General features: G+C 42.0%; 1 protein-coding gene across 3 annotated transcripts in view; it reads right to left on the reverse strand.

Annotated features, from left to right (window-relative positions):
• Positions 1-16,758, reverse strand: part of LOC127351950 (transmembrane channel-like protein 3) — a 40,772-nt gene continuing 24,014 nt past the window's right edge. For 2 of the 3 annotated variants that reach the window (XM_051379978.1, XM_051379980.1), the window contains 10 exons: positions 16,468-16,731; positions 15,621-15,749; positions 14,820-14,887; positions 14,287-14,415; positions 6,492-6,602; positions 3,871-3,996; positions 3,652-3,730; positions 3,139-3,181; positions 2,773-3,046; positions 1-1,257 (listed from right to left, as the gene is read on the reverse strand). In XM_051379978.1, coding sequence (XP_051235938.1) covers positions 252-1,257; positions 2,773-3,046; positions 3,139-3,181; positions 3,652-3,730; positions 3,871-3,996; positions 6,492-6,602; positions 14,287-14,415; positions 14,820-14,887; positions 15,621-15,749; positions 16,468-16,731 — 2,229 coding nt within the window. In that variant the 3' untranslated portion in view covers positions 1-251. The remainder of the gene's footprint in view (positions 1,258-2,772; positions 3,047-3,138; positions 3,182-3,651; positions 3,731-3,870; positions 3,997-6,491; positions 6,603-14,286; positions 14,416-14,819; positions 14,888-15,620; positions 15,750-16,467; positions 16,732-16,758) is intronic. The other variant, XM_051379979.1, reaches the window with a different exon arrangement.

Consider the following 16,758-nt stretch of genomic DNA (forward strand, 5'->3'; position numbering starts at 1 on the left):
TAATGATGTAGCCTGTATATATTTTAATAGTTTATATTAGACTATTTAGCGTCACTGTCATTTGCTTTTATTGTTACACATATTGCTACAATAACCAATTTAATTAGCTGACATTGCTGTTTCAAAATGACATCACACACATAAGAGAAAGAAATGACATTTATAATGATATACACTCTGTTCTTTCAATTCAGTGTTTTAACTTCCGGTAGCATATGTATCTATGATATTTTAACAGAATACATAAGGTGTCATACATTGGAGGAGACCAGGTCATTTGACTCTGTGACATTTACATCAAAGCTGGTTTTGGACTTCTTTTTGGCCAGCTTTCCTTGCTTGGCATCAGACTTGAGATAGCGCTCCTTGTTGTGGATGACCTGGATGTACTGGTCAGTGCTGCTGTTCTGCTGGTCACTGCTTGAGGCCAGCGAGGCAGAGTCGGATTCAGTCAGAGGGGTCTCAAGCTTCGGTCTCGTCTTGGGCTTCACGTAAGACTCCACGTGCCTGGTCCTGGCCGGGGACTGATAGTGTCTTCCTGGGGAATGGATGTGACGCCTGGTCCGCACAAGAAGAGGGTCCGCTGCTCTGACATTGGCCTGGAATCCAGAACGTGACTCTAAATCTCCCCAGTCCATTTCTCCTTCACCGTCCTCTTCTTCGTCCTCTTCTTGCGCTCCATATTTTCCTCGAGCAGCGTGGCTGTCTTTAGCCACGGACATGTGGCTCTCTACACGGTCACCGATGTAGAAGTGTGGCGGCTGGTGGAGGTCAGAGAGGGAACGGGGCCGGTGTGCCTTCCCCAACGACATCCTTCTCCTGCTTTTTCCCTCCTCCACCTCCTCCTCTTCCTCTTCACTCAGATGCTGTTGTGATGGGTGGGGCCGGTGAGGATGCGGGTGGTAGTGGGCAGCGCGGGGTGTGTAGCGTTTGATGTTGCGTGGGTACAGCTCCAGAATCTCTGCAGACTCCTCCATGAGGTAATGGCGTGGGATCCGTGTAGCTGAGCGCAGCAGTTTCTTCCTGGGCTCGTGCTCATTGACAATCACGTAGCGGGTGGTGTGACCGCGGCGTCCTCCATAACTCTGTGCGGTGATGATCCCGGCAGCCTCAACAGGATGTATGGGGCGTATGGTCTTCCTGTACAGGGGGTCAGAGTGGATGTTGTCAGAATAGCGAGCCGGGGGATTGTATGCCATGTGGTGGTAGGACTTGGACCTGCAGGTACTGCTAGGACCACCAAGAAATGGTGGGGGCCTGTCATGAGAAAGGACAATACATACAAATCATCTTATGTGATTATCATTATGTAATATTATTGTTGGTATGTTATCATTGCATAATGGTGATGGAAAGCCTGAACTGATTTGAAATGTCTGCACTGCATCCACATGACAATCTGCTAATTTTGACAAAATTAAAGGGACATGCTGTTCACTGTAATGGATAATTAAAACGGTTTCAATGACCGGAAAATGAATGGAAACCAAGGACTACATGGAAGCATGAAAAACCTCAGTAACGGACCAGTTTGTAGGATTTAGTGGCATCTAATGGTGAAGTTGCAGATTGCAACTTGCCTACCAAGTGAGCAGGAGAAACTACTGTGGCTGGTCCTAAGAGCCATTATTTTGTTTGTTCGCTCTGGGCGACTGTAGAATGGTGGTTGTGTACTATTGACATATAAAAGAAAAGTTAAAAAATGAGGTTAAATATTTGGGACTAACTATTGGTAAAAGTTGCATTGACAGGGAAAACACTAATATTTAAACTGCTGTGCAAAAGAATAAATACAATTTGAAGTGGGTTACAAGGAATATCAAAATTATTGGAAGAATATTGTTAACTAAGATGAAAGGGATTTCTAGATGAATTGTCAGTATATTCCTAAACTGTACCAGACAGGTGTATAAAGAAAATAAACCAAATACATTATAATTTTATTTGGAATAATAAGCAACACTTGAAAATGTGAAATGTTGAAAGCAGCAGAAGAAGGGGGTGTGAATGTGATTGATTTTGAGGTAATGAATAGAGTCATTCAATTAAAATGGATATTATTCAGCAGCAATGTGTCTGCTACTTGTACATAATGGACTTAAACATGCAAAAAATGCTGATCTGATCCTTTACAGCCAATATTCAGAAGATTTAAATTTAATGTTTTTCATGCCAAAAACATTCCCATAACTTACAAGTATTCAGTGTTTCCTACTGAAAGTTATTCTTGTTAGGATGGGAAAGAAACTTAGACAGAAAAGACAGGGATGACATATTTTTGTAGGCAAACGTGGAAGTGAGCATCGTCCTGGTTCCTTTAACAAAAAGCCAATAGGAGTTTGGGGACTGAGAGGTTTATGATACTTTTATGATTCATGAAGCGTAAATGTGATCACCCGAGGTGAAAGGCTAACCTTAGGCCAACACGGTTGCCTGACTTCAGTGTCAACACCACTTCAAATTAAATCTTGTAATAAAAATCAGCAAGTTGTAAAGTTTGAGTTAGAATAGTTTGCAATAGCTCGAGTATAAACACAACAAGGCTGTAAAGGCGAGCTAGTGCAGTCTCCGAGTTTGTGACGTTTAATGTCACCAACAACCTCTGTAGTCTCATTTAACCCCTTGTTAGGAACCGAAAAAATTCAATTGTACAATAAATTCAAAATCATAAATAAAATGATTATAATATTGCACTTTATCATAATATTAGAGGTCACATGTTTACTAAAGTCAACCGGATTGGATGCAGCAATATATCAGTGTGTGTGAGACCTGTTAGGTATGTGCTCCAGCCTGTGTTTGGGCAATACGGTCACTGCTGGACTTCTGACAGATCCAGCCACACTTCCTCTGCTCAGGTCCGTCCTAGATGCCGACTGGGCGATAGTGCGGATGCTGTTTCCACGGCGAACGGGAGACTGGAAGTTTGTGACGCTGCCGTTCCGTCGGGGCGACGGAGTGTGGATGGAGGCCTCCTGGCTTGTGACGTCACTTTCCTGCTGATCCGGCTTTTTGTCCCCTGCTGCCTCTGGAGCCTGCAGTCTTGCTAAGGTTGGGATAAATGTCACAGGGTGAGGGGTTATGACACTACAAGAAATAATGGAACACACACGGGAAGCCTGGAAAAACACCAGATACCTGCAGCCATCTGGAAGACTTTCTTCTTGTCGTCAGTCCGCTCCTAAAGAGATAAAAGGAAAATTGCATCTTCAGACGCATTTGGACCATTAGATTGTAATGTTCAGCCTAGCATTGCATGTAAGGATTATTCTCTGAGTATTTTCAGATTTTTCGCTAAAAAATTATGGTTATTTACATATATTGCTGATTAATGTTGTGTCGATCAACTTATCAAATCATTTAGATTTACTTTGAAACAGTGTTGCTATATGATGACCATTAGGGAGTGCTGGTATATTTTCAAAGGTCCATTGTGTAGGATTTAGTGGCATCTAGTGGGTTAGGTGCAGATCACAGCTAGCTGAGAAACTACTGTATCTGTGAAAAGTTATACAGCTTGTGTTGTATAGTAATGGAATAAGCTGCGAAATGCAAATGTGTTATGACATATTTTGATTCACTCCTACAAACTGTACATGCAAAAAGAATTATTGCCTGATCTACTTTAATAATGACTCATCAGAAACTCACAGTCTGGAGCTGCATCCTCAGCTGGTTGTTGGTGAATTTGAGGGATCTGGCAATGGCCTGGAGATAGTATATCAGCATGCTGAAACACAGGGATAACAGTCAAGATGGCATCTTGATGTGTGTGTGTGTGTGTGTGTGTGTGTGTGTGTGTGTGTGTGTGTGTGTGTGTGTGTGTGTGTGTGTGTGTGTGTGTGTGTGTGTGTGTGCGCGCAGTCTTACAACAGCAGCAGCAGTGCTGGCAGCACTACGACAGGGCTGGTGACGTAACTCATCACTTTACTGAACCACAGTGGGAAGTCACTGGCCACTGTCTCTGAGATGATGTCATAAATCTTTTCTTGGCCACTGAAACACACAGTACAATACAAACACAACTGAGTGTTGGGCGATATACCGGATGGAATTGTACACTGGTTTTAATTTCCTGTATGATATGGATTCTTCATAAATAGCTGAAACTGCTGTAACTCTTCATTAGGCAACTATTGATTTTACAGTGAAGAGCGCTACAGTCTGGGGTATTATAGCTTCATAACAAAAGTTATGAGTTATGTCCCCCCATAAAGCAGACCCAATAGCTGATTTCTTTTTTCAGCAAAAAGTGTATAATTTCCACATTAAAATCCTTAAAAAGGCATATAACAGAACTGTTTCCTGAGTCGGACACATCCGGCCTGACCGAATTTCTGGGCTTTTTTCCGGCCACCCAACGTAAGTTGAAGTAATTAATACAATAGACTAGAGTCTATATGTAAATCTTCATATATACACATCAAGATTTACATGTCTAATTATTATATGAAAGTTACTATAATGAGGGAAAGCTACAAGAACACTTAGAGCATAAACCCTAACCCAAAATTCCCTGCTTTCCACTGATGAAGCCTCAGGTACTGGACCAGGCTCTGGCCATTTACAACCTCCACCTCCTGGGTGAACTTCAGGGAACAACAATTCCATCACCTTACCACGAGGACCCCAGACATCATTGACCATGGGAGGGCATCCAGCACCAATAGGGGGCCCATCAAAGATTACTTTTAGCTCCACACTCACCCTGGAGGAAACCCCTTCAAATCCCTTAACCCACTTGCCCCTCTAGTGCCTCCCATGGTCCCCGGCTGCCTGCCCCAAGTGGCATACCACCCACCATGTTTGTAGCAAGTCTCACTACTACCGAGAGTTCTCTCAGCACACAATCCAACAACAGAGGTTAATAAACAAGACCACTTTATTTCTGTGTCAGTCGCACACACTATTAATACAAAACTTAGTCTGCTTCAAAAGTCCATGAAGGTTTGCTCCGGCCAACCCAGGTCCAGCACACTACTGCCTTAAGAGAGGTGAGTGTGATTACTCAATGGCTGCATTTCATTAGTCGTTCAACATGCCCTCGTTCACTTGCCCTCGGCACTTGCCCTCGGGGGAATTCCCGCCGCCATCATAAGTGTCGTTCCAATTGTCTGGAAAACTGAAGTGAACTTGGTGAGATGGACCCTCGGAGGGCTGAGGGAGCGAGTGAACAACGATGGTCACTCCGAGGTGGATATCACCCACAATGCATTGCAGTTTACGTCATTGCCGCTATAACGCCGAGTAAGGGCAAGTGCGTTTCATTTAAATCCCCCGCTCCTACCCCGCCCACTTTCCCTCCGCGCTCCAAGTGGCCTCCGTGCGACGTATGCTGTTACGTCATACCAAGGGCTGAGGGGAAGTGGAACTACTAATGAAACGCAGCCAATGAGTACAAGCTGAGATAATCAACTCACCTGGCGCTGTTCTCACAAGCCTTCCCCACACCTCTCTCCTGCAGCTGATTGTAAACCACACCCACCTCCACAACCATTTTATGCATGAAAATGTTATGCATTATGACCACCAGGGTGCACCTGGGCAGTTTAAGCTACAGTAGCTCGTCTGTTGGATTGGAGCATACGGTCCAGCCTTCACTCCCCATGTGCGTCTAGCCATCACAATGTGGCCCTTGTCAAAGTCGCTCAAATCCTCACGCTGCCCATTTTTCCTGCTTCTAACATCAACTTTGAGGACAAAATGTTCACTTGCCGCCTGATATATTGCACCCACTGACAGGAGCCATGATAACCAGATAATCAGAGTTATTCATTTCACCTGTCAGTGCTCATAATGTTATGGCTGATTGGTGTATACTAACTGTATATACTGCATATGTGTCTATATTTGCTAAATTGAATGCATCAGCTGGTATTTTACAAGCGATTAAAAAAAGAAGTGTTTCACAAAACATCCATCCAACATCCAGCAGGTGGTAGTATAGCTTTACTGCATAATTGTTGCTGGAGCATTGTATTTTAGTTTAAAGGAAGGAAGTACGGTCTGGGATGTGTTGCCAGCAATGATGTTAGTTTGCCTGACTCAGGAGTAACTTAAAAGCCCCGCAACACCACCAGCGCGCAATGTTTACAGCAACAGCCGACACGACTGTCCGACTCAGGAAACACCTGCATGGCGATCACTGCCTGTAGTAAAGATGGAGTAAAAGTAAATAGTTTAAACAATACAGAGTTAGAAAGGTAAAGTTTGTTAAATTAACTGACACCATTACACAGTTATTTATATTAGTGGTTAAAGGGAATTGCTAATACAATGTTAGCAACAATAGTCGATTCAGGACACAGGTACGTTACTCTTTATTTCTAAAGATGTCCTGCTGGACTCAAGATTATTCCTCCTTCACTGTTTCACAGTTTATCTTCTCTGTCCCATACAGAGATACACTTAGTCTGGGAACTGTTCGGCCTAACTCAAAAGGAGTTGATATCACTCTGGTCAAGTGATACATCTTTTGATAATGCTTTCACCTGAATGGTCCACAGTGCTGTGATGGTCTGTATCTCACTATGGCAAAGATGGTGGGCAGCATACACAGGAACAGCATGAAAAGCAGCATAGCCAGGTAGAAATTGTTTGATCTAAAGAAAAAGGCAAAGCAAACAGAACATGGATGTGTTAAAATGAACAACTTTGACATATTTGTTGTTTGCAGACATTTTAGGCCATTGCACACCAAGTCCGTTTTTACCATCTGGAAAATCAGGTTGTGTCTGTCATGTTTACACAACGACTCCGAAACATTTGTCTGTCATTAAAGTTTTCGGAATGGGTTCAGTTTTCAGCACACAGACAGAGAGGGACAGCTCAGCCTTTTGGAGCCACAGTGCAGTGCGCACGGGCCGAGCAGTGCGCAAGGGCCAGCTGAGGAGGGAGCGGCGCAAACACCAAGGTGCAGAGGATCCAGACCCACTACACGTGGAGGACCACCCGTTCCTGCAGCAAACCGAGTTTGACATGCTGGAGCGGGAGCTGTCCGGGATGCGGTAAAGTATGAATGCCCGTCTTGACCGGGTGGCGATGTTGCTGCTGCCTCTCAGGCGCATTCCCCTCAAGTCTGCGCCCTTAAAATAGCATCTGAATAAGTGCTGTAGAAACTTCAAGGATCACACTGACTTTCAAAATAACTAGTTTATTGACAAACACAAAACTGAGTGAGACCGAGCCGACATTAGTATCGCAGTATCACGGAGCAATGCCGAACAAGGGGGCACGGTGATTGGCTTAGCTGCCAGACACACCTTCAGGTACGGTGGCTCACATTAAACAAACAGAGCATCATTTAGCCAAATGATCTACAAGCGCCACTGACTTTAGACTAGGTTTTTCCTGGTCTGTGGCGGAATTATTTTCTGAAACAGCAAAATAGCACCAGGGAACGTTTGCGCCAGAACACGCCTCCTCTTTTCGCTGAACCGCCCCGCACAAGTTCATCCCCTAATTTAAGGACGTGCGTCGGTGGAGGGAAAATTCCAATGTGCATCGAGTGCAAAATAGGAATTATACAAGCGCCAGTGTACAAAGTCAATTGCGCTGAGTGCAAGATAGAGCCCTTCGTGTGCAAAGGCCTTTACTCTAACGCAGATTTTGGAGGCATCTGCAGAACAATTCAGCAAAACACAACTGAAATTCAAGTGCATGTGGAAAAAAGAACATGAAGCATTTTTCTTTTTCTTTTCACTTGCTTTGTTTTTTATTCTATCTATATTATTCTCTGACCTCCATAGCCCAGTACCATCATCATGCGTAAGGGCTAAAAACAGGTCTGAAATCAGAGAACCTGGACTCCAGTGTTAATAGGGACAAAAGTTACACAGGTATTCAGTCTGATGAAGTCCCATTTAGATCTATTGCAGCATTCCAGTGAAATAGGTTTCATTCTTAACAGGAAAGGGTGAATAAGAGCAAGTGTAAAACGAACAAAACAACCCTGGTGAATAGTTTTTAATAGATGCTGTTCCTCAAAGCCTAGTCAACGGCATCCTGTTCATTAGGTGGAACCCTAATAGAGCCACTATTGTTCTTAACTACGAAAAGAAGACAGCTGGGACTTTGTTACTGAGCATGGTTCTTTAAAACAGATTGGACCTGCAGGAGCAGAACATTGTGAATTAACTGTAAAATTTAAAAGCAAATCTTTTGAGGCGTGGTACAGCTAATGAATGCCTCTGGAACAGACACAAATAGACTGATGGCAGCGAGCAGGAAGCTCCTTTAACAGCAGGCCAAACTCTTCTTGTTTTTGACACCTTGGACCCAATATTATATATATAGACTTTGTGTGCATTACATTCACAAAACAATCCTTACTAATAAAGCCCCACTGCTGTATGTCTTCACTCAAATTACTGATTTAATGCTCCATGTTGGGTTGTGCTTTTGTGTGTTATGAACATTTAAAGACAGTATTCAGCTTTGGCCGTACATTACCACCTGTGAAAGCCAACAACAATTTACCCCATTTCACTTGCTACTTCTCTTGTGTAAGGCTGAGAACACTGGACTACTTCAGTGATGCTAAAACAAAATCCTCATTGTCGCAGACAGAAATATTGTCAGTGTTACACACATTCAAGTGTCTCAGCACTCCATAATTATGAGTAGGGGGGGCATAAAAAAGGCCTTCTTTACTATCAGCAACATGTCAGTATCAATCTCGCTCTCCTCCTGCACAACTGAATTTAATGGCTCACATGAAATCTCCTCTCAGCTGTATAGTTCACTGCCTCTGTGTGTGTGTGTGTGTGTGTGTGTGTGTGTGTGTGTGTGTGTGGCTGCTTGGATTTTCCACCACATCTGGGAGAGACTGATAAGGACTGAAAGAGGCAATGACAGCCTGGTTACATAAATCAGAGTGGGCTGAGCACTTTAGGCCTGTGTGTATGTGTGTATGTATAGGAAGATGCATATACTGTACTGCAGGACTACACACTGATTTGTCAGCATCATTGCAGAGCTGGGAAATCAAAAGGGATGAGAGAAATAGCGAGAAAACCACCGCTGATAAACATGTAATGTGCGCAGTGTGCTGGTGCAGTTTCGTCTTTATCAAAGAGAGCATCACACTGTGACAAGGCTGGAGTCGGTGACGTAAGAGAAAATATGGACATAAAATAAATGTGTCCTTTTGTTCAGAGAGTGTGTGAGAGATTAAGCACACATGAAACAGAAAGCAGAGTGTGATTTGCTTCCGTATATATTATTTACGTATCTCGTATAAAAATTGGCAGCTAGGGAGGGACTTGTCGTGGCAGTCAATAGTGCTGTGTGTTACGTCCTCCAGTCAAGCAGTTATAGCCCTATTAGCAGACTTTGCCAGATCGGGACTGAATCCAGGATCTGATGCCGACTGAATGAGGTGTATCAAGGTGTTTTTTTGCTGGGTTTGGCTCGTGGCACCCGGGGCTGAGTCAGCTAATGTTAGCTGCACTAACTAACTAGCTAACGGCTTTGAATTTGCGATGCCAAAAAGGTTAGACAACTTGCAGTAACACGCCCCGGTTGCAAGCCAATCCAACCCAACTCCTACACGCTATGAGATCCTACAAAGTTTCTGAATAAAGTAGGGTCTCTCCCAGTGCGCCAGAGCGATTGGCAGGATTCCTGTAATTGACCCTAATTATGTTGATTACTTCAATTGTAAAACATATTATTATATTTGGTATTTGGTTCTTCTGCAGGGGGTTGTAGATCATCAGTTTTAGTAAAGCTATAATGAAATAATCTTTAGTCTACTTTACTCTATCCAGCCCTGCCTGTCACTCAAACAAATCTCTGAACATAATCCATGCAGCCATTATGTTGTCTAACTAATGAAAACAATTTAGTAGACCTAAATGTAATTTCTGGTGATAAGGATTGGTAGTCTTGAGTAACACCTTTCTATACAACTGGCCAAACATTACAGAAGCAACAGTAAATACAACCCTTCTAACACAATTTAAACAGTAAAATACAACTCAACAAGTATAACAAATTAAAAATAGAACAATGTCAATTTGTATTAATAAAACTATATAAACAAATATTCTTATATTCGTATTTTTCTTTTAAATCATTTATGGAGCGAGGCCTGAGAGCTAGTTCAGGCAGTCAACTCGAGCTGTGCTGATATACACACATGACCTGCCTCACTCCATAATCACTAACCAAACGCACCCTTCCAATCTGGCGGTCTATTTAAACTGCACAATTTCCCAGCTCTCCCGCTGCTCTGTCAATGCAGCTGTTGCCCTGCATCTGTATAGCTGCTGCTGCTCTGTAAGCCCCACCACCACCCCAGCATCCACCTGTAGGCTCCGACTGGGGGTTGAGGTATTTGCTCATCACTCCCCAATATCTCTATGTAAACATATCTGTGGGGAGTGATGAGGTTGAAGTCTAGACGCCAAAATCTAAATATGCTATACTGCTTTAATAAACATTTCAAATGTGAGTTGGCTGACTGAAATTCTTTTAGAATTATATATATCAGGTTATTACTCTACATGTGGAAATAAAACTTCAACAAACTAAAAAAGTGTTGAACAGTTGAACATTTATTATCACTGTCCATTTACTATTTACCATTACTCTCCCTCAAATACTTAATACCCAATAACCCTTTTGGCAGATTTGGCTTGATTTTTATGTGGAAAGGAGGTTTGCTCGGTTGTATCTCTAATGGAAGACAGAGGTCCTCCACATTCTCATAAACCTCGTCACCATCATCCCCGGCCTGCCCCCAACCTCCATTGCTCCCAGAACACTGACAGTTTCACTCGTGATGACCTCCTACAGGAAGGAAACTGACATTAGAACTCAGAGCCTGGTATTTGGGGCATGAGGTGAGGAAGTGTAGCTCTGTCTCCACCTGTCCTCTGTCACTTTCTCTGAAGCTGTCCATGCTTCTGAAAACACACTAATCTGACTTTAATCTCATGCAATTTATATCCTGTGCCATAATGACTGTCCGGATTGACCCTTATAATTGCAGAAACCTGAACGAGAAGGACAACATATTGGTGTTAGTTAAGTCCGTAGTATAAGCAATATCTTTCTTAAAAAAAAAACTGACCTCCGTTGACGGGGGGCAGAGGAATCTTTCTGCCTCCACCCTCAGTGCCTCAGGGACGTGGACAGGAGCTGCCTTAAAAAACATTGTGTTGCTGGTAATGTTATTGACAAATGGAGGGGTCTCTCCTCTTAAAGTATAATAAAAAATAATATAAAGTATATGTTTGATTTTTGTGAGCGATTCTCCACAAATAACCGTGTTGGCCTTTGACAGTGAGGCATGTGTCTGCCTATTTTTCTCCAACTGCCACAGCACTCTAGGTTGCTCTTTTTTGGCAATTGCAAACAAACTTGAGGCCCTAGCTGCTACAAGGCTGGGGCCTCAAGTTTGTGGCGTCTGTGGCCTGCTTCCAAGTGCTAACAAGTAAAAGTCCTGCATTAAAAATGTCACCAAAAATACAAACATACAAGCTTGAAAACATAGGCCTTACTTAAAGTACCAAAAATAAATGTACTTATTGTGAAGAATAATTTATATTAATAATATCAAATAATTATAACTTATATAGGTATATTTTATTAATAATATATATTTTTCAAATTATTGATACCTTAATGTGTTCATCAGTTTAATGTTGCAGCTGGTTAAGCTGAGTTCATTTTAATTACTTTATATACTGCTGGGTATACTATGAATTTCATCTGAGGATCAAAAAAGTTTTATATTTATAATAATACATCATTTATTTGTTGACTAGATTTTGTATTCATATTTAACATATTCTACAGATATTGAAACTGTATTCTATGTATATACTGATTTGTACGGAAGCCGAGAACGGCCATGGATTATTTATTTTTTTTTTATGCACTTTTATATTGTGATAACGATTTATCATGTCATTATCTCGATGTAACAAAGATACACATATTTTTGATATACTGTAATCTTGAGATATTATAAAGCTTTTCCCATGAACACCTAATAAATCTAAGCAACTACCTAACACACGAAGGGTCCCTGCCATTTGCCCAGAGAACCGTCTGCAGCCAGCCTGGTCCTACAAGCCCGGGGCCAGGTCTATGGTCAGGAGGAGGAAGAGGAGGAGGAGGAGCCACAGCCAAGGCCCTCCAGAAAGCAGAGGCAGTGTGTCTTGTGCCCACAATGCAGAAGGGTTTGCACAAAAGTGCGCCAAATGTGAAGCACATGCATGTAAAATGCACCTCAAATCAGTGGTTTATGCCTTGAATTGTGAACACACGCAAAAGACAATACACATGACATCTTATGGCAAAAAGGGCATAAAAACCTTAATACCAAATATTAAAAAATTATAAAAACGTTATATCTTTGGTTAGGTCTGAAGTTGATGAAAAGATTTGATGCGGTGAAAGTGAAAAAAAATATTTATATATGACATTTACATGACACTTTTATGAGGGACCATTTTGGGTCCCAAGGTTCAAACTTGTATGTCCATTTTAAAGGTGCCTCAAGGGTTAAACACTTATTAGTCATTCTCAGTCCAGTCTCCATACAGTAGCTGTAGCCAACAGTGTTTTACAGACAAAGTAAGCTAGGTATTTGTTTGAGCTAGCTAGGCTATTTTCATATTCAAAATAAATAAAAATGTTAAAAGACTAATATTTACCTTTAATGTTAGGGCAGTTACTGTATACGCTTTTATTTAGTATTAGCTAAGTACTAGCTTTATGAGAAGAAAAAGAGATGTCTACCTCTCTGTCTCTGTCTCTGTCTCTCTGCTATCTATCTATCTATCTATCTATCTATCTATCTATCTATCTATCTATCTATCTGTCTATCTATCTAGTGAAGAGGTCGGTCCTATACACAAATGGTGTACAATTTTCTGCTTTTCTCTTTACTTTCTATGTAAGGTTACTTTTGCAACAATGTCTAAGAAATGGGGAAGAAGCTGTGCAGGTATCAGCTGCTCCAACAGTAGCGACAAACTTCCACTGAATGTGAAACACAAGCCTGTACTTCATGGAGAGTGGTCCTGGCTGAGACCGTACACTTTACACAGATTCCCTGTGTGTACAGAGGACCAAGAGGTCCACATGCCAGCCCGGGAAAAAACATGAATTTGTATTTATATGTTTTACTAATATAACTTCTCTGTGATAATTAAAATGAAACCCTTGATGGATTATGCTAGATAGCTATAACAGAAGTGTTACACAGTACATCACTTGAAACGTGGCGGATGGTCAAGTGGTCAGTTTTTTCTCTATTTTTCCATTCTCTGTTTCTGGCTGTCAGTATTTGCAACTTTGATCAGAGGATGAACAGAAGTATACGTCACATTAAAGAGCAAAAAGATATCATGAGAGTGAATTGCAGGAACAAGAGTCTTGTGTTCTCTCCTGTCCAAGTTTGATGTAAGTAAGGGCAGCTGCTGGGCAGTGCTGGGTCTGTCTGTGTCTTCCAGGGCTGTTCTGTGACTTTGTGAGAGCAAAACAGCAACTGTGTCTCAGAAAAGATGGCAGTGGCTGTATCCAGGATATTTTGGCTTTACTTTTGTACAGTGAGAGGAAGTGGAGATGCAACGTCCATCTTCTATTTGTTGGTGACTGGTGGTGTCAGCACCAGGAGGGCCTGATGCAGCTGTTTTGACATAAAGGTGCAGCAATAGCTTGTAGGCTTATGTTTGCATTGTATAGACAAAGCTAGTTGTACAGTATTTTAGGACTGGTCTTATTACCAGGCAGCAGAACCAAAGCTGTTTTTTTGGGGGGAAATTATTTTCTACATATTATATTTTTCTACAATGTTAATGTTAATATTCACTTATCTTAAATGTTCTATTCAATAAATATACCTCATTCTGCTTTATATAGGGCCACTAATTCTTACAACAGACAGAGCAGACTGTTCTAAAGTGGAGAGGATTGCAGTGGGAGCACTGGGGTGTAAGGTTTGACTGTGGCTAGAGGAAATGGTTTACATCGCTTATCGGTCAGGTAGGAGGGCCCCTTAGCCCAGTTTTGCTTAGGGCCCCTCACTGTAAATCAGTTAGAACTTTGTAGTAATATGGGTTATTTAAATACATATAGCAAACTCAATAAAGCAGTGCTGTAAATGAGCTGATATTACTGCAACTGTGAAATGTTTTTTCTCCTACCATACTGTAAAAATAAAGATAATCAGGTCTTTCTATTGGCAACCTTTGTTTTTGTCTGTTAGGATTCCTCACAGGTCAAAGTTTAGACTGTTGTCACTATGTATGCTTTATGTATGTGTCTGACCTGGATGCTCGGAACACCTGCTGATGGGGAACATTGCAGGTGAGGACAGCCCAGCTCCTTAGATACATTAGACCAATAAGCTTCAGCACGTTGAAGGCAGGAAGACAGGGAGAGAAAAAAGCTCCCATCCTGGAGGAAAGAAAGAGAAAAGTCAGTCTCACACACACACACACACACACACACACACACACACACACACACACACACGCCACTGGGGTCACAGCCCATATAAAAGACATTACATCCGAGTCTCATAGTTTCGCTTCATTATGTTCATTGCTGCAAGGCGACATCTCTGAAATGAGTTGAGGAAATGGAGTCGATCCAGCCACAGAGGTGTAATGGACAGATTACAGAGGGCCACAGTCCTTTAAAGAGGGTCATGGAGAGACTGGTCAGCACCAGCCAGGCTATTAACTCTGAATTAGATCCTCTATTACACACACGGTGGCAAGGCCAAGGTGATACAGTGGAATCAGAAAGATACCCTCAGTGTTTCATTTTTCCATCAGTTATTTTAGACACAGACTCACCAGATCATTCCTTGGTTATAAATCAGATGCAGAACATTCTCTGCTATTTTGAACTCTCCATATTCAGGCTGCAAAAAGACAGAAAACGCATTAATGTGGTGTTGTTTATGATATTTTCCCTCTTCTTTTCCTCTTGGACATTAAAGTAGGAGATATCTTGTGTCCAGCAGTTCAAATTTTTATGAGGAAGAAAGAGCAGATTTCATTTTAAAGTCACTGTGAAGTCAAAATTGATGTTTAAGTGTTTTTTTTTTTTTTTCATCACATATGTCTAGTGCTATAAGTCACCTATACTCCAGTATCTGGCCAACAATAACAAAACAGTGTTTCTGAGTGCCGATGTAATACATACATCTATGGCGGGGCCTCAATGATTACTTTACTCACTGATTTTGGTGAAACTAGATCCTATTTTATGGATACAAGTATTTTTTTCTGGTTGATTACATTCAGCCCTTAATAAGTGTTCTGAAACCTCCGAGACAGGCTACCTTGTGATTGACAGCTCATTCTCAGTGAGTCTGTCCAGTGCAGCGCACCAAACTCAGATCAAACTGTCAAAGAAGGGAGCGCTGATCAAATATGGATCCAGATTGTGTTACTGCGTTACTTTCTCACCTAAAATTGTTTAAGAAACATCTACAGCTACCATGGCTCTGTCCAAAAGTAACAAAATCTGCCAACTAGCACCCCTAAGGCTCACTAACTAATAGCTAGTATGTTAGTATGTGATGGATTATTTTTTGGTTGTGAACAGTAACACAGCTCAAACTGCTTCAACACAACTTGTGTACAACTTACAAACTTGCTCTCTAGATCCCAGCAGCAGCAGTCACTCAGGTACCGAACCACCAAACCTCTGATGAAGTCGATGAGCAGGATGCTGGCCACCGTGAAGATCATGTCAATGATGGACAGCTTCAGCATCTCCTGGAGACACACCATACACATACCCATCATGTAAATATGCACATATGCAGTTCATTTAATCACTCAAGGCAGGCCACTCATTCAATCAGTGATGTCCCTAGCTGTGTGTTTCAGCAATCTGCAGTCTAAATATCATGGACTATCACAGAGGTAAGAGACAACTTCACCAGCAGCCACTTTTGGACTAAAATGCCACACACATTTTTGGATGGATGTCATGGAATTGTAAAAAATATGATAATGTCCACAGGATAGGTATTGCCCTTTTTTAAATAGCGAACTAATAATTGATGAAAATTAGCAAGCTGTTTTGCTTACTAGCTAACTTGGGATGTGGCTATTTGTTGCTTTTATCTTTTACCATCTTCAAGATTTTCAACACAGACGAGCCTAGCAGTTGACAAAGGCTCTAACCGAGGCTTGCTCAACTGTTATTGGAGCACAGAGCAAATGAGGGTGGGGCTTAGGAAGGGTCATTTGTAATAAATTTGGTGATTCCCTTGACATTTCCTCAAGCGCCATTATCTTAAGAGATCTTATATTTTATCTGAACGGGAAAAAAAACAATCAGAGCCAAGAAAGTTCGAAAGAGACTTTAGGTTGGAAGCTTGAAGACAGTTGATTGTTGAGTGTCTTGAGATTTTTTCTTGGCTCTGATTGGTTGTTTTTGTGAGTCAAAATTGTGAGTATAAAGTGCAGGTCAATCAGAGGAGAGAACCTGTCCAACGTAGGTCTCCCAGCATTGTTCCTGCTGAGAGCGGGTGTTCTTCTCAAACAGAGCCGTCTGGTTGGAGATGGTGCCTGAGCTGCTCCGGCCGCTGTTCGTTACGTCTAGCACCATGGCAATGGTCGCTATGGCGCTGTTGCGATGCTCAGAGGTAGAGATGTCAGAAACCAGGGTGGAGAGGCTGTCTGCCTCCGGCTGAGAGATGGTGGCCAAGAAGGAGCTGGAGTCGGACCAGTTACCTGGATTCACTGGGACCTGGAGGACAAATAGGACCCATCACCA

This window comes from Dicentrarchus labrax, unplaced genomic scaffold (assembly GCF_905237075.1).
Source record: "Dicentrarchus labrax unplaced genomic scaffold, dlabrax2021, whole genome shotgun sequence".
NCBI classification, from domain to species: domain Eukaryota; kingdom Metazoa; phylum Chordata; class Actinopteri; family Moronidae; genus Dicentrarchus; species Dicentrarchus labrax.